Source organism: Excalfactoria chinensis, chromosome 13, assembly GCF_039878825.1.
Source record: "Excalfactoria chinensis isolate bCotChi1 chromosome 13, bCotChi1.hap2, whole genome shotgun sequence".
Classification (NCBI taxonomy): domain Eukaryota; kingdom Metazoa; phylum Chordata; class Aves; order Galliformes; family Phasianidae; genus Excalfactoria; species Excalfactoria chinensis.
The window spans coordinates 10,007,228-10,033,616 of NC_092837.1; the positions used below are offsets into that span (position 1 = coordinate 10,007,228).

At 35.7% G+C, this 26,389-nt stretch overlaps 1 protein-coding gene across 6 annotated transcripts in view; it reads left to right on the plus strand.

Moving 5' to 3' along the window:
• GABRB2 (gamma-aminobutyric acid type A receptor subunit beta2) overlaps positions 1 to 24,267 on the plus strand; it is a 116,487-nt gene extending 92,220 nt beyond the window's left edge. For 5 of the 6 annotated variants that reach the window (XM_072348660.1, XM_072348662.1, XM_072348659.1 and 2 more), the window contains 5 exons: positions 9,068 to 9,205; positions 10,135 to 10,287; positions 11,191 to 11,435; positions 20,025 to 20,075; positions 23,540 to 24,267. In XM_072348660.1, the coding sequence (XP_072204761.1) occupies positions 9,068 to 9,205; positions 10,135 to 10,287; positions 11,191 to 11,435; positions 20,025 to 20,075; positions 23,540 to 23,887 (935 nt within the window). In that variant the 3' untranslated portion in view covers positions 23,888 to 24,267. The remainder of the gene's footprint in view (positions 1 to 9,067; positions 9,206 to 10,134; positions 10,288 to 11,190; positions 11,436 to 20,024; positions 20,076 to 23,539) is intronic. The other variant, XM_072348663.1, reaches the window with a different exon arrangement.
• Positions 24,268 to 26,389: the final 2,122 nt, after the last annotated feature.

Sequence of the window (26,389 nt, forward strand, 5' to 3'; positions counted from 1 at the left end):
CATTTTAAATGTTGGCATTATGCTAATTCCAAGTCTTCAACTATTGACCTTATTCCAAGTGTTCTGATGATCGAACAGAAAATGATGACAATGTAGTGCCATTTTCCTTATTTAATGAGGCATCAAATAGCTGTAATGATTAGGGTCAAGAATAATTTGGTTCAGTGAATAGGAACGCAGTTTGATCAGTGCACCATAGATTTTCATTTTATTTATTCTAATGTAGCTACACTGCTTCCTATGTATATGATTTCATTAAAAGTAAATGAATTAATAAACTTTGCAAGGAAATTTGTGGTTAAATTGCCCTCCACTTAGCACTGAATATTATTAGGCCTTTTCCCCCTATCTCTTCTATGTTCCACAGATAGTGCTCCATTCTCTAGTGATGTTTCTGATGCTGAAAAGTTTTTATTAGTGATCTCTCACTGTACATACAGTAAGGCTGCAGGAGGAATTGGCGTGTGTCTGAGGAGGGGCAGAAGTGAGCGTGTAGCATAGAGCCTGATGGTGCATCCTCTCAGGAAGCTGCTCTGAGCTTTGCCTTTCTGCTGCTGGGCTGCTGGTAGTTGCTATGCTTGTGACCAAAGAAATGTGGGTGCTTTGCCTTTTGTGTTGTATGTGAAGAACAAAGAGGGGGAAACCCGCTTCCTAATGTTCCACATGCATTTATGTTTGTGGCACTTGTTATTATAAAACCTATGGCTGTTAATGGACCCATGGTGCCCTCAAGATGAATAGTCTAGCCTGTTTTAACAGAATGCAGTAAGAGGTGGTTTGTTTTTTTTTTTCACTTCTCGATATGTCATTTCTATATGCGTCTTTCCTGACAGTTCTTCCATGGGTCTGCTGTGATGAGTTTGCAGACCTTAATTTTTGGTTTCCTTAAGGAAGGATAACTACATTTCTTCCACTTGGGCAGTCAGGTAGAGCACTCAGCATACCCTTTTAGTTTCAGTAATACATAGTGCTTTGTAAAGCAAGAAGCAGTTTTAGTCTGTGTTTTTTTTTTTTTTCTATGAATGCTTGGTGCTGTGAAAGCAGTGAAGTTTCATAGCCATTTTAGCATTTTACACTCTAGCTGGGTGTAATGACAGACTTTGTTTCCACAAAAACATTGTGCAGCCTAATTACATTTGCCTAATTACAGTTCCATGAGATGTTTCGAGTTAACATGGCTGTTTAAAGCCACTTGGGGCGGCTCAGCTCTTCAGTGTTCCCTCTTCTAACTAGTGACAAAATGACATGATAAAACCATAATGAGATCAGTATCTTCCTCTCAGTGCCTTTCAAAGACACGTGTTGCATATTCTCATTTATACTTTGCTACGTAATAGGTCTTTCAGTCTAAGCTTTGGACAAATAGTTATTTCATACAACACTTGTAATAAAATCTATCCTAATAAATACTACAGCATATATGTACTTACAGTGGATTGCAACAGTAATTCAAATGTTGTATAAAGCTGAGAGTACCACAGGTATGACACTGGCTTAATAAGCATATTGACATGGTGGCTGTTAGATACTTGCAGTGCTAATATGCACTGTGCTAACTGTGACAGCCTCATGCAGGCACAGAATGCTACAGTGAAGACAATTTTCATGTAGTAACAGGGCTCACCATATGTGCAGCCTCTTCCTTATGTGCAGGAGCAATACATTGCCTACACGTAAGAACAGTATTCAGATAGGATAACACTTTCCAAAGTACAGGTATGGAATGCTGTAGAATCACATGTGAATACATAGTCACAGTGCTCGATATTTTGGGACAGAATTTGAGTCATAAGTCCTTCAAGAATGAAGTTGTGCAGTTGTGAGTTTAGGAAGAAGTAGTGATTAGAAAGTACTAAACCAGCACTTTCCATTGCTGCACTGTGTATTATATGTTATTGTATTATTCATGTTTTTTGCTCTTAGTAAATGACTTCAGCTTTTTTGAAGAAGGATATTTATTTCAGAGGCACAAGAGAGGTGCAGTCCATATGGGCCTCCCAGCATAAAGATGTGGTCCTTTCACTTTTGTATTTGAGGCTGATTTCCTTTTATGTATGTTAAAATATTGTACTGGATTCTTTTTAATGAACATTTTCATGCAGATATTCTGCTTTTCCAGCCCAAGAGGCAACCTTATGTAATATGTATTTGCATATTGACACAGTTGCAATACTAGGTCTAGTGGAAAACAGAATAAAAGTCAAGAGTGCGTGTTAAAACCTACTTGCAGAGAGAAACTCCTTTAAGGTTTGGCATTATATTTTCTGTTGCATCTGCTTCACAAAATAAGCATAGCCTGAAGCTACGCCTGGAGTTGGTACTTAAAAGAAAAGTGAATGCTAAGCTATAGACTTTTTTGTTTTAACTTCTGAAATGTGAAATTCAGCAATGAAGTCTTCTTGATGTAGTAGCTGTGAACCTCACAGCAAAGCACAGGGAAGGACACGAGATACAAAATAAAGCAGGACATTATACTAGGATTTCACATAGTTTTAGTTTAGACTAGAGGAAGTGAACTCTTCTACTGTACAAGAAGAAGAAAAAGTGAAGGGACGTTGTTGTGGATTTTGCTGTAGCCATCTCCTATACAGAGAATTTGGGGCTTTGCAGCCTTACAGTTTCTGCACTACTTGAATGCAGAGTTGAAGATGATTTTTCTCCTTTTTTGGCTTTGTCCTAACTCTATAAAGACACTTCCTGCTACCTTGTGCTTGACTATCCACAAATATTAGCATCTAGTTACCAGCCAAATAACTTCTCTTTGTGTGCTGTTTCTAAAACCTGGAGGCTTGGGATGTCAGAAGCATTTATTCTCACCTCTTTCGGTATCCTAGGAAAGTAGCTGGGGTACTGCCAACCAACCTTTTCTGTCTTTTCTGATATAGGTGTCACAACAGAGTTTCCTGCAGAAAAGTCCTCTGAGCCTTGAGGCACGCAACTCCCACTGAAATATTTTGAGAACACAGCCATGTGGTTTCCTGTACCACCTGGCTGTATGAAGGTCATGCAGCAATGTTACAGGTCTGTTGCAGTTTTGAGGGAGTATTGATGCAATTCTAACAAGATCAGAGTCTGTAATTAACGTTCTAATAAACTTAATTTGCAGGATACTGTATGAGCAGTTCTCTGCAGCAAGAGTAGATTTTATTATCCTTGATAAAGCTTTTAGGAGACAGAGAACTTTATTGAGGTAGGAATTCCTACTGCATACGTTTGAAGCCAATGGAGTTAAATGAAATAAAAAAGTAATAGTAAGCACAAAAAAAGAGGATGAATACAGGTTATAATGATGGCATCAATAGAAGGTGAAAATGTAGGTATTTGTTTTCCCCGCGTGACATTTTCACGCTGAAGGAAAAAAAAAGCCTATTGTCTGCTTGAATCTGATTGCACTTGTCTTTTGAAAATGGGTATTTTCTCACAAGTTCTGTTCATCTCATGATTTAATAGAGCTGAAATAGATCGCTTAAGAATTGATGTATTCATTTTCATCAAATTTAGAACAGCTGCAGTTCATATTTAAATAGCAATTTGTTACTTCTGCCCAAATGTTGCTTTCCTCAGCAATGATACATATCCATATAGTTACAAGTTGCAATTTCCTATTGTGTCATTGAAAATCTAATCTAATGAAAAGTGGACGTCTGTTTCTTACTTCTTCCACATAGCTGATAATCAAGTGGAGCTCCAAGAAAATAAACCATTATTTTAGGCTTCTTAATATTGAGATTTTTAGTGTTCTGCAAGTCAACCTTTTATTACAGACTAATGAAAACAGCGCTTAATGTAGCCAAAAGTAAAAAACAAGTGTGGTATTTTCTTCTTTGTTTTTGTTTGTTTGTTTCCTTTAACATATAAGGTATTTAATGCAGTTAATTATATGTTTGGGAACTCATTTTTTGATGCAATATGTTCAATAGGGAACAAGTTCGTCTGAAACTTAACTGCAGAATTGTAATATATGACTAATTCATTTTTCTTCTCTCTATCACCAGAAGTCACTACCATGTTTTGTTCAAATAACATTTTCTTAATGTCACCCATGCCATGCTTACATCCCCTTCAGTGACAATGCAGAGTTAATCAATGCAAAAACTGACATATCATCAACATCTTCGTAAGATGTGAAAATTTGGTCTTCTGCTAAAAAAAATAAATGGCTTAGAAGAACTCAGAACTGGGCTGGGATATTTCTTAAGTACAATGCATGCGTGCAGTTATGTTACATTGGTTCTTAAAAATTAGAAGCTAGAGGTAATTTGAATAGTGATGGAGACCCCTTAAACTTTAGAAATTTAAGTAAGATAGGACCAAATTATAAAACAATAGCTTTGTAGGTATAGCTGCTAGGCAGTGGTGTGTTCAGTTGTTGATGGAGTCTGAGAAGCAAGACAATTCTGACAGTGTGGCACCTGGTTTGGCCTTATTAGCCGTGGTTAACTTCATATCACAGTGCATGACTGTGCTGCAAATACTCATCTCTGTCGCTTGAGGAACACTTAGATTCGAGGATTTCCATGGTGTTGAAACCAGTGCCTCTGATTTTTCGTACTAGTGGAAGTAAATTAGCTTTTGGAAGAAGGATTACAAGAAATTGCTACTTTCTAGGTGCTATAAGCTTTTTGAGTGATATTGTTCTGTCTTATTTCTTTCTTCTGATACATTTATTTTCCTAAAAATATTTTCAAAGTAGAAGTTTACTTTCAAAAGCACTTTGCAGCAAATGCCCTAAAGCACAAACAATTTCCATGAATTCATTGGGAAGCAAAAAACAAAAACAAAACCAAACAAACAACAACAACAACAAAAAAAAAAAAAAAAACACCACAAAAATAACCCAAAAAAAAGCAAGGAGGTCTGTGTTGTACCAGGACACCTATTCTGTAAGGTTGCAGGGCAAGCTATGGGCAAGAATCAGGCCAGAAGTGCTTACATTAAATGATCCCTGATTCTGATGATGCCATAAAAAGACAACTCTGTGAGAATCAATTGTATAATATCGCTTGTCCAACAGAAGACCTGTTTTTAATGGCAGTTTGCAGTCCTCTGTTGGTCACTTTTCCCTCTGAGCTTCTTTCTTTTCCCCAGTCCACTTTATCTAGTAACAAACCATTTGTATACCTTGAAGATAATCTTTTCTTTTCCTTTTTTATGTTTATTTAATTTTTTTTCTTTGAGAATGTTACCAGTTTAATTGAAAAATCAATTGTATTTCAGTGCAGTCGGAAAATGGTGCGTCGTCTTTGTATCCAAATCCTCAGAGGCTCAGGGGAAAAACTCTTTGAAGTGAAATGTAAAAAGAATGTTAATTTTTTATACAGAAAGACAGAATGGGGGGAAGGCAGGTCAGAAAAAGGAGAAAGAAGAATTGTGTGCTTTTTCCAGTTGTTCCAATGCCAGATATGTTCAGCTATACATAAAATCTGCCTTACCTTCTCTTCATATCACCCTATTGACTTCAATGTGCAGTGACTTGTATTCCCCTCAGCTCTGAAGAGCTCTACAAACTCAAAGAAATACTTCTTATTCTTTCTGACTGTGTTTTTGAATGAACCAGTGGATAGTGAAGAATGAAGTAGTGCAGTGAAGCAAGTATGAGTGCTCCGAAGAGTTTCAGGGTTTCAGAATATGTTTTGCATGTGAGTTAGAATTTTGCAATGAAATCTTAGCTGTTTGCTCTGTGCAAAGGAAAAGCTGCTAAAGAAATTGCTTCAAAAATAATTTGGTGATTCATGGTTTAAAAATAAATAAAGTACATGTACATTGATATTAAATGTCTTCCATTGATCCATTATACAAATAGGATTAACCATCTATTTAACCTTTCTATACAGCATACAACTCATGCTGCAGGGTCTGTGGATGTCAAGTCTCTCAATTAAGCAGTTCAGAGTGCTTTTAAATAGGTTTCTATGTCCTAAGACTGTCAACTCAGAATATATATTTTTTTTTAATTTTTAATCATAACATTTAGTCAGGTACAGATAATGTCATCCAACAGCTGTTTCATTTTACTTTGAGAAGTAATGTTATGAGAGGCTAGGGAAGGTTGACAGCAGAGATACCCTCCCTTTCTCCCTCCCCATTAGACCATAGATTTTTGTGTGTTTTAAAGGCAATTATAATAAAGATAATTATAATGCGGTTGTATTATCCTCCACAGTGTATGTGATGTTCTTGTAAATGGTTCCTTTATAATAATATTTATTTTCAGGTCCTGCTGCAAGCTGAGTTTTAACATGTTTTCTGTTGTTGACCAAAAGGCAAACACCTTAGGTGATCAGAAGGATTGTGCAGTGCCAGCTTTTGTTGAGCTTCCAGACCTGCTGGGCAGAAATCTCACAGGACTGACCCGAGTTGTTCTTCGTTGTCTTTGAATGCTGACAATGCCCAGAATGGCTGAGAGAAGGACAGGCAGAGTTAGGATTAGGACAGTTTCCAACAGGATCCTTTTGTCTCACTATTAATGCTGAAATGGTTTTCCATAGCTTGGACCTATTCTGAAAGAATAAGCTGTTCCCCATTGCTGTTCTGTATGTGCTCAGACAATTTGCTGATGGTTAAGAACAGAATGAGATGAATTCATGGCCTCAGAATCTTGTGTACATTCTGGATGTGTTAAAACTGTTCTGCATGTTTACTACTATTTTTTTTTATTATTTTTTTTTAACCTAAAATCAACAAATATCACTAGTCTTTATATACAGCATTAAACTGATATCTGGACCACTTGAATCCCTACGTGGATTGCATACTGCTTGTAAATATGGTTGTGTATCTTTATATCAAATCTAAAATACAGTACTGCTGTGCTATGTACAAACAAAAGCACCGTGAGGCAATGAATCCAACTGATCAATTCTGAGATTTTTTTCAGAAAAGTTGGCTGCTTCTTCTTCTAAATAATCTCATATTCAGCTAGTAATTTTACAGCCCCCATTTTAGGTTTGTCTGTATTTAAAAAATTCCTGAATTTGGATTTCTCATAAGGTGACTGAGAAAATAGGTGTGTTGTAGTTTCTGTATGAAAAAGATTTTATTCTGTGTTCTTCCAGTTGTTTGTTTTCCTCCTACCAGGAATGATGGATGATAAAGCACTGAAGTACAGGCAATGATAAACACCCTGTCTGTGTTAATGGGAGTTGAGAATGCTTTGCTTCTCGCAGGATCGGTGCCATATTTCCAGGGCAATGTATTGATTTGGTTGGCTGCTGATGTGTGATGCATGACAGAAATGAGAAATTGAACTTTCTGAATGTGAAGTAAATTGTGCTGCTGATGATATATAAGTGATTTAGGAAAAAGCAATCAATCAGTTTCTCTGTCCTGGTAGCAGTGCTATCTACAATTTAATATATGGTAAAACAACAACTCTTCTGCAATCAAATTCAAACAGGCAGTGCTTTTTGCTAAAATCACACTCTTGCAAAAAATGACTTGCAGAACTTTGTTTTTAGTATGCTTTAATTCCTTCATTACTGATGTTATCTGACAATTTAGAAATATTAAATTCATTTATTCTGCTTTTTTTGTCAAGGGCATAGATCATTTTTCCTCGACTATTACTTTTTAAAATTGATTGGTCCTTAAATAATTTTAACTTGTAAGTAGAGGTGTTTTGAGTTCCAAATACCTGCAGATGGGGTTTATTACAACCAGAGATAATTGGACCTTAATACCTGTAAAACATCCGCTAGAGACATGAATAGGCCCTTTCTCTTTTCTGGCAGATGTTTTGCAGATACTAGACTCACATCCAATTATCTTTGAGTACTTTAGCAGTTCACAATAGCAGTCATTTGAAGATGACTATATTATTCTTTTCTTCCCCATGTTATGAAATGAAAGAGGTAACGTATCCGTCTTGGAAGGACAGAGAGGTATTTTAATGAAAGCTTGAAGAGACTTCCTAAAACTATGCTTACTGCCGCTCACTAGCCAGTCTTGTCATTCATCATCAGAGCCTCAGCTTAACATTTTCCTCAGTGTAAAATTAAGCAGCAGGAAGTTCTGCGCATATTTCCCACAGCAGTGCTGAGACATATAGATTGGAATCATCAGCCTGATTATTTTTGCGAGAATTTTCAAAGGAGTTCAGCTCTCCTCAAGAAGGAATTGTCAATATTTACCTAGTACTAATGCTGTGTGAATACAGAGAGCACCATAACCACATCTCTCATCCTTATTGGAAGAGAGCTGGGAGTTTTGGCTACATGTTGGAAATTCAGTCCTGGAGTTTTTTCCTGCATCACCCCTGGTATGATTACATGATTTAGGACCAAACTGTATGTAGGCAGTTGGGCAGAATAGGTTTATGGATAGATGTTCCAAAATGAAGAATAAAGGACCACTGAGGCTATTTATGAACACAACAGGTTTTTTTCCTTGATGTAACTCATTTTATCACTTTTATCTTGTCAGAAAGGAAAAGATTGATTTATTAGTTGTAAAGCTTAACAATTAAATTGCTTCAAAATGTTTTCCTGATGAATACTTCCAAATTCAGTAAATGGTCACCATCATCACAGTAATGACTTCCTTTCTAATATCTAATCTAAATCTGCCCTCTTCCAGTTTAAAAAGCCATTGAAATACAACCAGTGAAGTTGTAAACTACACTGTGTACAAAGCAAGTATCATGACCGACCTACTTTACACTGAGTTTCTCTCTTGGCCACTGTTTGGGGATTGGCTGGGCACCACTTAGCAGGTGATGAGCGTTTGCATTACAGGTGTACATATATAGAGAGAGAGAGATAGAGAGTTATCATCACATTTTTGCTTCTGTTTTCCTCTTCTGTCTTAGTAAATAGCTTTTATCTCAACCTATGAGTCCTATTTTGAAGAGAGTGAGCAAACAGCTGTGTGGTGCTTAGCTGCCTGCTGGGTTCAACCACAACCAAATGGAACTTAAAATTACCTGTGCCTATTTGTGCATATGTATCTGAACTATCACGAATATTTTAGTTTCAGGAATATATTTGACATTTTCTGAATGAATTCTCCAGACTGTTCTCCATGACATGAGACTTGATATGTATTTTAACACTTTGCTTCTGTTTTATAGATGGCTATACAACAGACGACATTGAATTTTACTGGCGTGGCGGTGATAATGCAGTCACGGGAGTCACAAAGATTGAACTGCCACAGTTCTCCATTGTAGACTACAAGCTTATCACCAAGAATGTTGTTTTCTCTACAGGTTTGTGGATGGGAAGCTAAAAGGGGAATTAACTGGGAAGACTAAAAATGGTCTAATTCTCAATGTGCATTTCAGGATCTGAAAATTTTAGAAACAGAAGTAAATCAGAGCAGAGACTAAATTTTAAAACAGGCAGATTTTATTACAGCTTCACAATGTGTTTTTCTTTAAACTTTGAAAAGAATACAGCAGACTGTTATGTTAAGACTCAGTCAAATTTTCTGCGTCTCTGTGAAAACTGACCAAGACACATCAGCACCTTAACTCCCAACCAGAAATAGCTCAGTTTCTAGGAACTTCTCTCACTATTTCCAGATGCTTCCATGGATGTGTTAGGCAAATTATTTTGTCTTTACTGTAAAACCTTTCATATCATTCTCCCACAAGATGTGTAGTTACAAACACCTAATCATATTTTAGATATAGACAGAAATCATCTTCAGAGGCACTGTATATTCTGGATACTTCAAAAGCCAAGCAAACATGGGACCTGAATACATGATGATCTCCAGGAACCCATTTCAGTGGGGGGCAGAGCACTTTGCACACCACAGTTTTTCTGCTGTTGGCGACAAACAGGAAGTGTGATGCTTGGAGAGAAGGTTAGAATAAAGGTTACACTGAAGGAAGCGTACTGCAGCTTGTCAGTGAAGAACACTGTTATGTTTTGGTGCTGTGAAATGTGTTTTGGCTGTTCATTTTTGAATGCTATGATTACCAGCAGAAATGAACCTAGTAGCTTCCTTGTACCCTTCACATAAAAGATTAGTTAATCTCAATTCTTGCTAGTGACTGTACAGCTGACTATTCAGGGTCTTTTAGCTCTCTGTGTAGTCTTTGCTGCAGGAAGCAATAAAACCAAAATGACAGAAAAATGTTTTCAGGCTTTATATGAGTAAATTATGGCCATACCAAATATTCTCTTTTAGGTGCCTACCCAAGGCTGTCTCTCAGCTTTAAACTTAAGAGAAACATTGGTTACTTCATTCTGCAGACCTACATGCCTTCTATTCTGATCACTATTCTGTCCTGGGTTTCCTTCTGGATTAATTACGATGCTTCAGCTGCGAGAGTTGCTTTAGGTAGGCATTTTTACACCTCTTGTAGTGTGCATTAGTTGAATGGTTTTTCTTGCTTCTGGCATAGGGGATAGTGCATGGTTTGAAAAATAAATCTGTTAGATCTGGCTTGCAAGCTTTGTATTATTTGAATCAGTGTTTAAGTCATCCCAATTTAAATAGAAATTAAAGTGATTTCATGTCTGAATTAGCTAGCTGTATAATCATTGTAACCAGAATTAGCCTGATTGTCTGTGTTCTCTGTTATTGTTTTACTGCTTGTTCTTCTGTTTAGAGAATGCATTCGGTTTGCTTTTGCTCATGGCAGTTCAGAGCTTTGTATTGTAGAATATAAATTGCTTTTCCTTTTGGGTGTAAATTAAATAAAGTTTTACTCAGGTTGTATAGGCAATGAATATCTATTGCCAAATTTTGTATAAATCGGATCAATTCTTTCTGATTTTCTTCTGATACAGATAAGTAAATTGCTATAATTTGTCATTTTAACATTAAGGAATGTTGTCTTAGTTTTGCCAGGCCTTTTTGTGTAGTATTTTATGATAAGAATTGTAGTCTACAGACAGCATTGGAAATGCTGGAGGAAAGCAAGATACATTGACTCTAGGCTGGTAATTTGTAACTGAGGCTGTTTCAGTAGGTTATGGTTCAGCTGGTTAAAAGCATACTCGTACAGTCCAACTACTGTTTGCTACTAGTAATTTTCTTTACTTTATAAAAAAGATTTAAGACTTAGGTAGATGAAAGTTTTCTATTTGTTTTTCTACCAGGAAAAAAAGCAAACAAAAACAAATCTAGAATTCTTTCCAGCTGTAGCTGTTGATTATTCTGAACTATGCTAGAAAATTTTAAGTTCAGTCAACAGACTTCACATTTTTTCTTCTTTTCTATTTTTTTATTTTTTTTCAGGAATCACAACTGTCCTCACAATGACAACAATTAACACTCATCTTCGAGAGACTCTTCCCAAAATTCCATATGTGAAAGCCATTGACATGTATCTCATGGGATGTTTTGTCTTCGTTTTCATGGCTTTGCTAGAGTATGCTTTGGTCAACTACATCTTCTTTGGCAGGGGACCTCAGCGTCAAAAGAAAGCAGCAGAAAAAGCTGCCAGTGCCAACAATGAGAAGTTGCGAATGGATGTCAATAAGGTAAATTTAAAGAGAAATATGTTTGAGCATTACCCCATGGCTAAAGTAGACTTGCATGTGTGCCAGACAAAGCTTTTAAATGTGATTTCTGGTAGAAAGCAAAGTGGGGCTATTATGATCTTAGCTTTCTTTGGGGTCACGTACTTAGCCACTTCAGCAATAAATGCTGCCCTCTAGCCTGGAGAACTGAAAGCTTGTTTTCTAAAGCACGTGCTCATATAAGCTTTCCTGTCAGATGTTTTCTCAGTGTACAGTTAAATATTTCTGACCTGTTTGCAAAGGAACAAATCCAAAATGATGGCTATAGGTAATATTGTAGTAAGAGCTGTATGGAACATGGGAAATAAAACTTAAATTTAACCTACTTTACTAAATCTTTCAAATGACCCGGATAAGAAACATTTTCTACAGAAGTGTTTAAAACTTGGAAAGTTTGCATATTTTCACAATAAAATGGCCCAGAATGTTGTTGACTAAATGAGAAACTGCTCAGAAATAAAGTATCAACTTGCTGTGTACTTAATTCTGAATCTGAAAATGGTCCCCTGGGGAGGGGGAGTTGAGGCAGAAAAGAAATTCACCAAGATGCACACTTTTAGAAAACGTGTCCATTATGCTTAATGAAAATGAAGCACTTACCATAAAGCACTTGTCATTTTTCACTGTGGCAATTTTGGAGGAGTTTCACACTGTGGCAGATCTGGGTTGAATGCTAAAATGCGCTCAGTGTGAAATGTATAAACTTTCACACACATGCAAAATTAGAAAGTTAAATAAAGTTAAATTCTCTTTCTTCTTTTTTACTTCTTTAATGGGAAGATTTTGCACTGTTTGTTCAACATTATACTCCAACGGTGAATAAATAAAATTGGAATCAATAGTAATAATCTAAATAAAGAAATGATTATTTGTGAGTGGAAACAAGTTTCATACAGCTCTGGTGATGGAATTTCTCATTTGCTCAGAATTTCTGCACTGGACAGAGGATGAAAGTATAAAAAATGTGCTGATCATGTAAAACAGTGATAGTTTTTATAATGTGTATACTTTTATTGTCTTTTAACATAGAAGATTATATTTTCATGTATGAGATGTCACCTGTTCAATAATTTTCCTTTAAATTGGGATAAATGTTTTAATGAATTAAGACAAATGCATAATGATTAGATTAATTATGGTGGTCTGATACCATAGATAATTCATTCTTATTTTAACATTGCAATGTTTTTGAAGACTGTTTTAAACCTCAAACAGTCTTTTTCTTTCATTATTACTTAATTTTATAAGTAATCATTCATATTATAAATAATCATTATTTCATTTTTCAAATGCAATTTTAAACGATCAGTTTCCCTTTAAGCAATCAGTACTATTAACTAAGAAAATCCAGTAGGAAGTTTTATAAGTAGATCTGTATTAACTAGGCCTTTTCTCTAATGTACATGGAAATTCAATTTTTATAGGTGTCAGTGTGTCACAGAGCTCCTAGCTGAGGTGTGTTTTTATGCAGTTTTGTTTGGTTTTTTGTTTTTGTGACACTGAGGTCCCTCCCAACCCAAGCTGTTCTATGGTTCTGTGATTAGGCATATATATCTAGATTTACTCTTGCATTCTGAAACTCAAGTAATAAACTAATGGAGAAATTCAAAGGAGATAAAATCAAGGAAAACTCAGACTCAAATACCAGCAGATGTGATATCAGAGACTCATTAAATCATCTTGGACATGTTCAGTTTTCTTTGCTATGACTTCAAGTAAAAATGGCTCTGTATATGGTCATTCCACTCTTGAAACTTCTCCAGCTACAATCAGGAGTTGATTCCTTTAACTCCCATCATCTTTTGCTTTAGTCAAGGCTATTTGTTCTCTCTATAAACGGACAGCTACCTGTTGCTTGAGGTAAATTATTTTACACCTGCTTTCTTGTTACATTAGGCATCTTTCTGTTGTTGATAGCATTCACACAATTTCCTCACCTCTTTTACAAGCCCATGCTTACTTCAAAAGTCATTATTATAGTCTCCAATTTGTTTATATGCTCTATTTTGAAGGGCATAGTACAAAATCTGTGCATAGAAGGATGGGTAATACATATAATATGTTTAGTGTAAAATATATGTAGTGTAATCCATGAGTATTTTATTTTATTGAGGTATTCACCTTTATTTTTCCTGTGGACTTTTCTATTTTTGGTAGAAATGTCAACGGTAGTTGGCGTTCTTTTGATCTTTTGTAGGCACATTTCATGCCAAGTCTACTTTAAGCGCAATGCACTAATCTGGTATATTCTCTGTTGTAGTTCCAGATGTTGAACAGATATGTTTTTAAAAGCATAGGGCCAAATTATAATCTGTCTTCATAAATATCATTCAGCGGGATATATTCGTGATGGTGATTGTACACACACCTGTGTCTTCTTTTATCTTATGGCAGTGTGTCAGAGCTGATAGTGAGGGTTGCATCTGCTAAACTGTTAAACAAATTACTGTGATACAACCCTTCTTGTTTTTCCTTTTTGAAACTTGTTTTCGTCTTCAAGGATATGATAGTTTAGCCAAGATCTAAATGTACAGCGTGTGAGACAGCTATTTTAATGTATCTAATTTCTGCTATTATGGATAAGCTTCATAGTAAAATCTTTCAGTTATGATTGATTCCCTTTAAGTTTCTTTAAGAATCCAAGTCCAGGTGTTTTTCATTATTTTGTGTGTGTGTGTGTGTGTGTGTGTTTTTTTTCTCCTTTGTTGCCAGTAATTTTAGCTTATCTGTTTCCATCTTGATATTGTGGCTTACATAGCTTTGGTGATCACGCTCATGTGTTGGATGCATCTTCTCTTCTTTGTGTTGCTTAATTTGTTGGTTTGATCAACTCTGAATTTCCTAAGTATATTTTTCTGCATTACTAAATTCCTACCAAACCTACTACTGTTATATCTTGGATTTGTTGTCTGTTGTTGCTCATCCAGCCCATTTAATCGAGGCTACTACATACATTAATAATAAACTTCTGTGGAGATGAAAATGTAAGGTGAAAATGCTTTTCGATATCAGTGATATCTCTGTACCCATTATTCTGGGTGGATCAGAAAACCTCCATTATGGTTATCTAATAATTTAATAGAAACCAAAACTATCATTTTATTTTTATTTTTACTTTTTTAAAGAAAAAAGAAAAAAACAACACAAAAAACAACCACAATAAACCTACTTGGCTGAATGCAAAGCTGATTTATGTCCTCTTCCACTGTAAAGAAGCACATATACAGTCTTGCCAGCTGTACATTTGACAAGGGTTTATTATGATGGAATAGCAGCTGTATACCAGCATCTTCCAAAGCAGCAGACACTGGAAGAATGTCAGACATCAGAGGGATCATACTGGCTGTAACTATTGATATCAGTTGCTTCATCAGGGCTCTTGTTTTTAAAGAAAGGCTATAGTTCCATCTCTGTATAGAACACCTTATGAATCTTTTTTTGGACACTGGTGTCCAAAAAGATCCAGGATACCAGAATGTTTACTAGAAACAGATATAGGACTTGGATTGTTTTACTCCACATAGATAACCTAACAGAGGCGTAATCAAGTAATGATTTGTTGCATCCTGCCTTCCAGTTCAAGTCCTATCTTTCTCATTTGTGTTATTCATGCTGTTTCAATTATTTCTAAATTACATTTTTCTTTATAGTTAGGTTACTTATGTTTAATAAAGTTAAGTGGTTAATAGAAATTAACATTTCTTATATAAAATTTGTTATATTTATTAAAATTCAGTTTGCCACTTCACAGAAGAGTTCTGCTGCATAATATACATAAATCATTGAATGTGGTTTAGCAGTGTTTACATTGCAGTAATAATTCAAACTTTGAAGCTTTCAACCTAGCGAAGAGATGCTACAGATGTGTACAGGCTATATACCTGAAATGCATGGTAAGAATGAATGTGGGGCTTAGGGATTCGAGTATTAAAGCAAACAGGTATTTTTGCTGTTCATTGCTCTCCTGACCCAGTTTTTTATATCCGAATTAGCACAATTGCTAAAAGAACTAGCAAAAACAGGACAAGTAAAAGCTTAGCTGCCCCTCAGCTGCACTTAACATGGCAACTTTCTTCCCTTCCAAATTGCATCAGCTGCTAATTGAGGTTTTCCCTGCATCTCTTTGAGCAACAAAATCTGACCAAGTTTTGCCGGAATAGCTGGATTGTTATCAGGATTTTCATTCTCAAAGGACTCCACTGCATTATCATAGTTTAAGACCAAGGAAATCATACATCAGTCAATGTAAATCCATAGGTATATGTGGCCAACTTTTGATAGCTTTTGGTACACTGCAGACTCTCCTCAGTTTTTGGACTAAGTTGTAAAGATGTGCTAATATGGTTGTAAGCCTGAGGTAATAGACCTTTTAAGCAATGCTCATTAGCTTAGACTTGGTTCATGCTGTCCAGTGCTTTTATTTCCCATCTAATTTAGTGCAGGAATCCCTCCAGTGATCTCAGTTTACAGTGATATTTATTCATTTCTAACTCCAAGGTATCAAGTAAACACACATATGGTTAGGAATAGCTATGACAAGATACCTGAAAGGATCAGGCTTTATCACATAGAACTGTACCTTATACTCAAAGAAGTAGGGATGCTTCTGGCATATGTGAGTAAGAAGATAATACAGCAAAAGCTTTGTTTTTTTGGTTGTTTTTGTATGTTTGTTTGTTTTTAAAGGATAGAGGTATTTTAAAACACCTATGTGCACTGACTCAGTTATTGAACTGAGCAGGATGTTAAAATGCCATGGCAACAGGAAGCCCAGAAAATATCAGTTCAAAATTTTGCATCCTTGCTTCAGTGTATCTCTGGAGCTAATCCTACCACTGTCCAGATTTCAGTGCAGGTATTCTTCTTTCTCTTCCAAGGAGTTTTCCTTTTACTTAAAGTACATATAAGACTGCATGAGGGCTGACACCTGAGTCAGGCACAGAGGTTATTCTCACCCAGTTCATTGAAAGGCATGTAATAAAAGTGGGAATGGACTATAGAAACAACCAGCAACATGGAGAGTGCTCAGACAGCCTCTTTATGGGTGGTTGAAACTGGGCAGGTATGGTAGGAGTGAAATTTGAGGCAGTCCCAGTTTTAGCCTGCAGTACTTAGCAGAAGCAGTCAGAAGGTGATACATTTCCATGGTCTGTAGTGATATTCAACATGATGTCTGAATAAAGGTCAAGTCAACTGCATGAGGGTTGCTTTCTGCAGCCAATCCCTTTGAATGCCATGTTTAATTAACATAAGAATGGCTTGTGTGAATTCCATTTGTATAAAGCAGCTATCTTTTGTTTACTTTTGCTTTTATAGTACATCTATAAATCTATCATCCAACAGCAATCCTGCATTAAATGAATTCTTGATTGGAAAAGATATATATATATCTGTTATCCATTAATATGATAATAATTAATAATTCAGATCGCGGGCAAATAAGAACTTCATAAAAAGGGCAAATGGTAAGATAAGATGAGACACAGTGAAGTAGAAGCAAGCTATATAGGTGCAGACTAGAATGAATGTCTGTCTACTTTATCTGAGACATATGATTTCCAAAAGCAGATCAGTTCTGAGCAGTTGGACTAAGTTTAATTGAATGGCCACGAGTCAGCCACTTTTGTTAAGAAAAAGGGGGGGGGGGGGGGGGGGGAAGAAAAAAAAATTAACTCTTTATGATGAGTGTACTAAATGCTGTGTGCTAGGAGATGTTACCCTGTTGTGCTCATGAATTTTGAGATCAGTGAATTTTGTCACGCAAGGGTGGCAAGTGGTGAAAATTTTATTGTAGTGGAGAAGGTGGCTGTTTTTCTGCCCCTGCTACCTTTGTTTTATTGATATTGACTGAGGTGATCACCTGTTTGGTTTCTTCCTGCAAATAGCAAGATTTCATTATGACTGTTTTAGGGGAAAGACCTTTTGCAATGTCTTACAAGATCTTAGTGTGAGCTTCGAGTTCAGGACAGGACTCGAAATATTCTCCCATTTCTCCCTATCTTCCTTTTGCTTTTGCCTATTTGACTTGCTGGATTTTGGTTCAGAATGTGTCAGTCCATGCAGTAATTTGCATGAGTTTAGTTTCACAATTTTGATTCAAGTGCCAAGTCACAGATAATTCTTTCATTTTATTTGAGCATCTATTCTGGAATATCTCAAGTATAGAATCTTGAATGGATGGATGCCAAAAGGAAGCATATGTTTTCAACCATTTCTCCAGAGTTCTACAGTACTTACAACTAATTTACTGATGTGTTACTAATGATAATGATCAAGAAATTACATATGTTAGGGAGTAATGCTTAGAAACTGAATTAATAAGTCATTAGAGAATTATTAAAACTCTGTGTCCAGATTTTACATGTTAACTGAGGTGTTTGGTTTTTGGTTTTGTTTGTGTTGTTGTTTTGTTTTTTTTTTCCTAAATTATAGTTGGCCTTATTTGTTGCTTAAATTTTTTAGGCTTAAAGTTTGAGAAAAGCAGTTGAATTTGCAGAATTCATTTGTACTTTTTTAATCTGAAACCAAAGTAACCTGAAATTAGGAGTCAACCTAATTTCACTGTCCTCTAACTGCATGCTTTACAACCTGACTCATATCTTAGGTATATAACATAAATTAAGTGAATGCATGCTAGTGTGGTTTTATAAACAGCAACTGCAGTCATGGCAATAGTTCTACATCTTGTATAGACAATTGAAATGTAGTGTTTATTATGTTCTTAAGGGCATTGTTTCATATACAGATATTTTGAATTATTAGGCATTTCTGCTTTGTTAGTTCAGACAGCATTACTTCAGTGAATTTTCTATACAGTTGTAAGCAGGTACTTCTTGAAAATCATTGATTCCTTTTTTCTTCCAGAGTGAAACTGGCAACAGCTTATTCAGGACTATCTATCTACCTATGATTCTGTGACACTTTGCACATGTTATCTTGTTTAGTTAGTGCAATTCCCAAAGAATAGTGGTTCCTAATCAATAAGGTGATTGTTATTGATTACGGAAGAGATCCTTATTATAAATAAAGTGCATTTTGTATTTTATTTACCTAATATGTACTTAATATCGTCAGAGCTATTGAGACTGGTCAGGAATGGAATGCTAGTGGTTTTCAAAGAAGAGCTCTGCTTCAAAGAGGTGGGAAATTATCCTATGTATAATGCTAAGATTTTTATCTCTCTCAAATTAAATTATATATCTAGACCTGTAATGTTTTCTTGTCTCTTAGGCTTTCATTGCTAAAGGGGTATTTATTTGGGTTTTCATTTCTTAAGAATATTGGTTCACAGGACCTATAAATACTGAACATTAATCTCCGGTGTTAACTTTTGTAATAGGTTATCTACTTCTGTTCTCCTTCACTAATTCAACTTATAATTTTCTGTTGATTAATGGCAGCTTTAACCAACAAAAGGATATTTCTTTCGAATTTACGATAGTTTTGTTTCTCAAGGCTTTTCAAGTTGGAAATTTTAGTCCTGCAGTCTGATGAACAGAATATGAGAAAGCAAATGAGTAAATGTTATATCTCTTCTGTTTATCAATACACATTTATCTCCTACTGGTAAACTGTTTGGCGTATCAACACAACTTTATCACCCGGGTGCTGGTTTACTCTATGTTAATGGTCTCAGAAATTTGGTCATATTTGGATGATTCCTAATGTACATATCTCTGTCTGCACGTATAATTGTGAGTTGCAATTTGTATTTTATAGTTGCTAATATTTTAGCATAAGAGGAATTCCTTGAGATAGCCATCATTTTGGAGTTTCTAGATAGCAGGAAGAATAGATAATGGTAACATTTCTACATTTTCCTCTGTATTCCCTTTGAGGCCATAAAAAAGTTCATGGCCACTTCCAAGGTTCTGGAATCAACTTTTCCACTGGTTGGCCTGAACCTATAAGTGAATATCATTTATCATGTATTTTTTCATCCACCTTTGAGATTATTATTTTTTTTTACTTTTATTTTTTAAACAAAAACACATCCTCTTGCATGGCTACTGAGCTTTGGTCATTTTTTCTCCACTTCTGCGTTCACCTTTTTTTCTTTTTATCTCCATAGCCCTTGCTCCTGCTTTTTCTTCATCTTTGCATCTTCCCTTTCTTCCTTGCCCTTGGGAATTTGTCCTTTAAGTTTGAACTCTCCTGTTCACCATAAAGAATCCAGTTCTATGGTTGAACAATCTTTCAGCACCAGGAGATCTTTCTAACCTTCTTCCACCTCCTTTTGAAATCACTTTTTACACTTTTCCCCCAGAATAATTTTAACAATTATTTTCATATCATCCTATCTTCCTTGGTCACAGTGACCAGTTGGAAAAAATACATTTACATCACAAAGTTATGTTACCTTGAGTAGCAGGGCAAGGCAGTAATAGCACCTCTGAAGCCAGAATGTACTTATAATAATTGTTGGCTTAGAGGTCCCTGTATCTTTTCATTAGTTGTCCTATTAATACCCTAGAGTGCTTTTAATTTTAAATGAAAGATAATAGCTGCCTTATCTCTAAGGAAACTGGTCTTGATTTTATTAACTTACAGGACAGAAGAATAATTGGCACATATCATTGTCCAGAAATGTATTCAACAAAGGTATCTTTCATTGTTTTCTAATCTTTTTATCCTCAGAGACTTAATATTCAGGTCCTTAGCGCTTAATGGTCATTAAAGATCCCATGGCACTTTTTTTTATAGAGTGGTCATCTCAACACCAAGCATCTGGCCAAATATCGATTTTTGTAACTGTTCTGTTGATCTAACATTCCCCACCACCACTCACCCACCCCATAGTTTCAATTGGCTATGGCATTATCCATTTCCTCAACTAAAATATAGTGTACTATTCTGCATTGTCAGTCCCAACATTTTACCTCAGAGGTGATTGCGCTTCACTGCAAACTGAAGTGGTTCTTCTTTCTAATGCTTGTAAAGCGCTTTGGGATCCTTTAGAATGGGCGGTGCTGTGTACAATAAACGTAACCCATTACCATTCTAGCTCAAGCTTCTGTTAGTCACAAAAGCATGTTTTATTTAGAGTTGGGCGAACTTGCTTGATGCAAACAACACTCCCAGCTCTCTAATCTGACAAGGAACCTGTTATCAGAGGTTGAAAATTTAGGTTAATTTTTCTTGTTAGTGGTATTGTCATTTCGTTAATTTTCACACTCACTTGTACTTCTGGATTGGAACTGGGAGTTCTACTGATTGGGAATTCAAAATACCATGAAAAATGCCATTCTTGTAAGTAATCAATCTACTGCTCCAGGTTCAGGAACGTCAGATTAGGGCTAGAGAAGCACCTGAAGTTTGTGGTGTTTACATGGATATTCTAACATTTGATGGTTCGCCCATCCCTAATTTTTGCTGTATTTTGAATTATTTCTTATGAAAAATAATTGAAATACTGAGAAATGCTTTGTTCCAAGTCTTATATTAATGTGATATGTGCAGAAGACACTTTGCCCTAGAAGATAGTCTTAGAGTATTGCTGAATGTTCTTTCTGCCCAGCATCGCTACTATTACTAACTGCTGCCAAAATTGCTAGATAGCTGCAGCAATTTTCTCTGTTCGAAACACATATTCAGTACATTTCTTACTTCACTGATTTTAATATAAAATCCAATGTCAAATGAATCAAACCAAAAAGTCAACTGAAGGAATGATAGAACCGGTACACTAAAACACGTCTATATCAAACTCCGTCAGACTAAACTTTTTTTGTGGTACACAGAAAGAGTGTGTAAAGAGCACTCAAATTTCTGATACTATGGATCATAAGAATGACATTTTTACACTAGATTCAGCCCATGAATGTTTGAGATGCAAGCAAATTCATTGATGCCAAAGTTTTTCCAAACATTCTATCTTAAAGTACACAACACTGAGGTGTAAATAACCCAAGCTCTAGGCTTTGAGTTAAAAGCACTGCTATAGATGTTATGTCAAATTTCCCCTTGTTTTCTGGGAACTAAAATTTCTCTTCTCTTGTTAAGAATATGTGAAGTTGTGGACAGTGTAGTTTCCAAATGGCTTTGCACCCCTTTTGTAAGATAATTTAACTACTTTCTTTTAAACATTCTTAAGTTCAGGATACTGGAAGTCTTATTTTTCTGAGGTCTTAGGACAAAAATGGCAGCCAATTTTGATTTACCCCAGAAATCTCTTCTGAATTTTCTAAATAACTGCCCTCATTACAAAAATAAATAAACAGCCACAAGCTCTCTCAAGAAGTTTTAGACATCTGTTTGATAACTTTTCCATTTGCTTCCATTTGTTTGTATTACAGTAACATAACACTTTTTTTTTCCCTTAATCCTGTTTAGTGCAGATGAAAATTGATTCGATGACCTTCCTGGCTAGAATGCAATATTTCCTCACCATGTTCAATATTGTGCTGCAAAGTCCTTAAAGGAGTTTGTCTTGAGTTTCAGCCCAACTTTTCAATTTTTACACTGTTTCTCAAAAAAGTTTATTTCCTTAGCAAGCTTGAGATTTCAAAGATTTGATATGGTTTTAATTAGAAGCAAGCAAAAATAGGCAATGTTGGCTGTCTCACATTGAATCACTACATTTAATCTAAAACTAAAATAGGAAGAAATTTAGAAGTGTGCAAACTCTCACAGATTGAGGAAAAAGTGTGCAGTGTGAAATCTGGCATCTCAGTGATTGCAGTTCTTAATGCATCACTTGAGCAGATGTAATCACTCAAATGGCAGTGTTTCAGTAGGTCCAATGTACTTTTGTAAGTACCTGTGTTCCCAATCCTTAATGGTGTGCAATCGATCCACAGAAGCTAATGATTTCAACTCATTGTGCCATGTGAAATATTACAGAAGAGATTAATGCCATGTTATTGGTTAGAAATCCACAAATGTCACTATTTGTTCACTTTTAGTAATAATTGTATATATTGAATACATGATAAACAATGTAGATGAATCATTCTTAAATGAGTTCTTAAACAGTTCCATTTCTTACTAGATGTGGACTGTATCTGCACTGATGTAAATCAAGTCCATGTAGTTATTTAGCTGGTAATTGCCCATTATTGCTTTTAAAAGTATTCTGTTATGCTCTATGGTTCTATGATTCTTATAATTGCACAATTCAAAATACATACATAGAAGAGAAGCTGAGGAGAATTAGAATTTCCTGGATAACTAAATAGATTAGTCTGAAGTTGTCCAATCATACTTTAGATCTAATTCCAGACTGCTTAGGAAGAAATAGAATTTAGTTCCTCTTTGAAGTCCTCTTAACTTTCTAAGTTTTATTTACAATTCTGCATCACTTTTTTCTCTCTGAACTGCCTTAAAATTTCATAGTAATCAAAACTACCCATTGAAACAGCTGTTCAATGTACATTTGATGTGATTACTGTCTGAACATTATAAGTCTATATTTTTCTTGCTTGAAATTGTAGGCTTCCGATGTTCCAGTGTTTTGGTCTCCAGAGCATGCATGCTGCACTTCTGCATCACATTAGCACTAGGAAATAGGGATTCCACATAGGTATGATTATACTGTGTCAGCATCTTTCCCAAGCAACCAGCAGTCCTGTTTGGAATATGGGGGCTGACTATTCTCCCATGAATTTCTCAGGGGTTCTTTATATTGATGCAGAGAGACTTTGTGAATACATAAAGCTTTTGTCAGAGCAGAAGCTTTCATTTGAAGAAAAAAACAGACCCTTTTCCATTTGATTTCCTTCCAAAATCCCCAAAAAGCACAGTAATAGCTCCAGATATCATAACCAATAGCAGAATTCCACATTCAGGAGCTGATAATAAACACCATTTCAAGTATTGTTTCTACTCACTGAACATTGTATATAGGGAGACACCAGCTATTCTATTATATATTTTCAGCCTTATTGTTCCTTGGTTTTATAGATAAACAACAATAATTAGTTACAGCTTTGCTTAATGCCTTTCAGACAGGCTGACATCCAAAGAATCAGTAGTTTTAGATCCAGCCCTTGTCAGCATGGCTTCAGTTTGCAACTGACTGGGCTTCCTTTCTTTCTTTGTTAAATCTACCTTCTTGTTTCTTACAGATGGACCCACATGAAAACATTTTGTTGAGCACTCTTGAAATTAAAAACGAGATGGCTGCCTCTGAGGCTGTGATGGGGCTTGGGGACCCTAGGAGCACGATGCTGGCCTATGACACTTCAAGCATCCAGTACCGGAAAGCTGGCTTACCCAGACACAGCTTTGGTCGCAATGCCCTGGAGAGGCATGTGGCACAGAAGAAAAGTAGGCTACGGAGACGTGCATCTCAACTGAAAATTACCATCCCTGACTTGACTGATGTAAATGCCATAGATAGATGGTCGCGCATATTCTTCCCTGTTGTTTTTTCCTTCTTCAATATTGTCTATTGGCTTTACTATGTGAACTAAGAAACAAAGCCACACAGGAAGCAAGAACTGGATTTCTCTTCAAAACAGTTGTACAGCCAAAAGTGGGACTTAGAAAAATTCTATTCAGGACAAAAAGTTATTTTAAAACACCTTAGTTGCTGGCCCACTCTATGGTCTGTTTTTATAATATTTTGGTTGTTTCTGCTAAATCATAATTGTGTAAATTTGCAGTATGGACATATCCCCTTTATGAAAATATAAGCGTATTTCAAATGTGAAGGCAAATTAGATTCTGACAATCATCTCTGTCTCACTGTCTCTCACAGCTTCTTTTTTTTTTTTTCTTTTTCAATGGTCATGTAAGTGTAGTGACACAAATTAGAGAGGCATTTGAGAATAAATAATTGGTTTCAACAGCAGTATGTACCACTCATTCCCTGTGAAACTGCGTATCCAGGACATACTTGTCCATATATTAGACTGTACTAAGATGTTATCATGCTTATGAAACGCATGCTTTACCTTTTAAAGGTGTAAACTTGAAAACAAATAGTGCCTATCATCTTTCCAAGATGATGATGGTCAGAGGTTTCCCAACCGCATTCAGGTTTTTCCTGTTATTTATTGAAAGAGCTAAACCTTTGACTGATAATACTTGGGTTGGGTGTTTGCACAGATACTGAAGCAAAAAGCACTAGTTTTCTTTGGGTTTCTAAGAGATAGCATATGCTCACAGTTCCTATGACTGTAGCTGTGATCAGTAGAGGAATGTAGCAGCGGTATAAGACAAGTTAAACAATCTTGTTCTGGATGGGTAGATGTGCTGGTTTTTGTGGTTTTTTTTTTTTAGCATGGGGAAAGGGAAATTGTTTGTCCTATGTGCCAAAAGTTGATTGGCCAATTAGTAGTTCTCTTGGTGGCTGAAGGAAACCAATGGTGCTCTGCCGTTCTACTGAAAGGTAGAGAACAATTAAAAATAAAGCACCAGGGAAAGTGAAGGCTACATATTTGTAAAAGTACATATATATATATATATATATATATATATATATATATATATTTATATATATGCATACTGTGCAAATGAATGTTGTTGGTCATAGTACGTACCTTATAGTCTGAAATATTTATGTAGATTTGTGTGATTATTTTTTTACAGTGTGTTATCTTTCTAGTGTTATGATTACCACCATCATTATGCTTAACGCCAAACATCCGGATTGATTGAAGGTATCATTCCTCTTTTAAAAGTGAAGAATTGAGCATTCGCATTTTATTACAACAATACTAATGAGTATTTTCTCAGTCTGGATTAGGCAACACCATTTCAATTTTTGTTTTGTTTTGCTTAGTGGACTGCTTTAAAGGGAGAAAATTGGTAGTTATCACTTTAATAGTTGGCTTACACTATAGTATCATAGAATGTTTTGGGTTGGAAAAGACCTTGAAGACCACCTAGTTATAACTGCCTGCTTTGGGCAGGATTGTGACCCATGAAATCAGATTGCCCAGGGACTCACCTGGCCCTGAAAATCTCCAAGGATGGAGCATCCACAGCTTCTCTGGTCAGCTCTTTCCAGTGCCTCAGTACCCTCTTGGAAATCTCTCCTAGGGTGCTTTCCATTGGAAAAAACTAAAAAATCCAATAAAAATTCAATTTTACTATTGGAAACTTATTTAATCTTTTTTTTCTTCTTCTTTTTTTCCATTCGACAGAGCTTTAATTTTTTAGGCAAAGTAGATTTTGCCATTTAGTCCACTGTGGAAAAGTTTTCTGTAATGAAAAACTAAAACTTTTCAGGAACTGCACAAAAAGTATAAATTTCTGATGGCGTCTATAAAATAAAATTTCCAATCTTGTTTAATAGAAAGTATTTAATGAAGCAAAAGCTACATGCTACTGTATCTATGCTACCTCTCGTGTGTACAAATTTCTGAAACAAACTCAAATTTCAGTACCTTCTATATATCACAGGGAATATTTTCATATGTAGATACTTCTTCCCCATATAACTTTCGCAGTGCTTTAAAATAGCGTATAAAAATATTTTTGATAAAGTATTTTATTTGAAAATTTTGTTCTTGCTTTGAAAGAGTAATTTTCCAACAAGTTACTGTGCTTTCTTGCCCCCTTTAACAGATAGGAAGAAAACAGATGTGGGAAACATAGGAGACTTTTTGACTATGTTTTGAGCGTAACACTTGTATTCATTTTTCAAATGAAATGTTTTGAGCCTGAAGAGGGATTTGCTGGACATAGACACCTGTTGTTATCAAGGGAGTTATGTGTGTTCATGTCCAGATACAGCCTATAATGTGTACTCAAGCTTTTATCCCATGACAAACTTTCCAAGTCAAGTTGTTGCTTTTTGTTTCACGTACTTACTTTCTGGCTGCATTTCATGCACAATGGGATAAGCTTTGCAGATGAGTGTGGAATTTCAAGTATTAATCGTGCTGCAATTTTTCCCAATTCATAGAAAACTTCAGAAGTGACACATCTGAAGACAGAATTTCTCTTCAAAGCCTGTTCTTTAATAG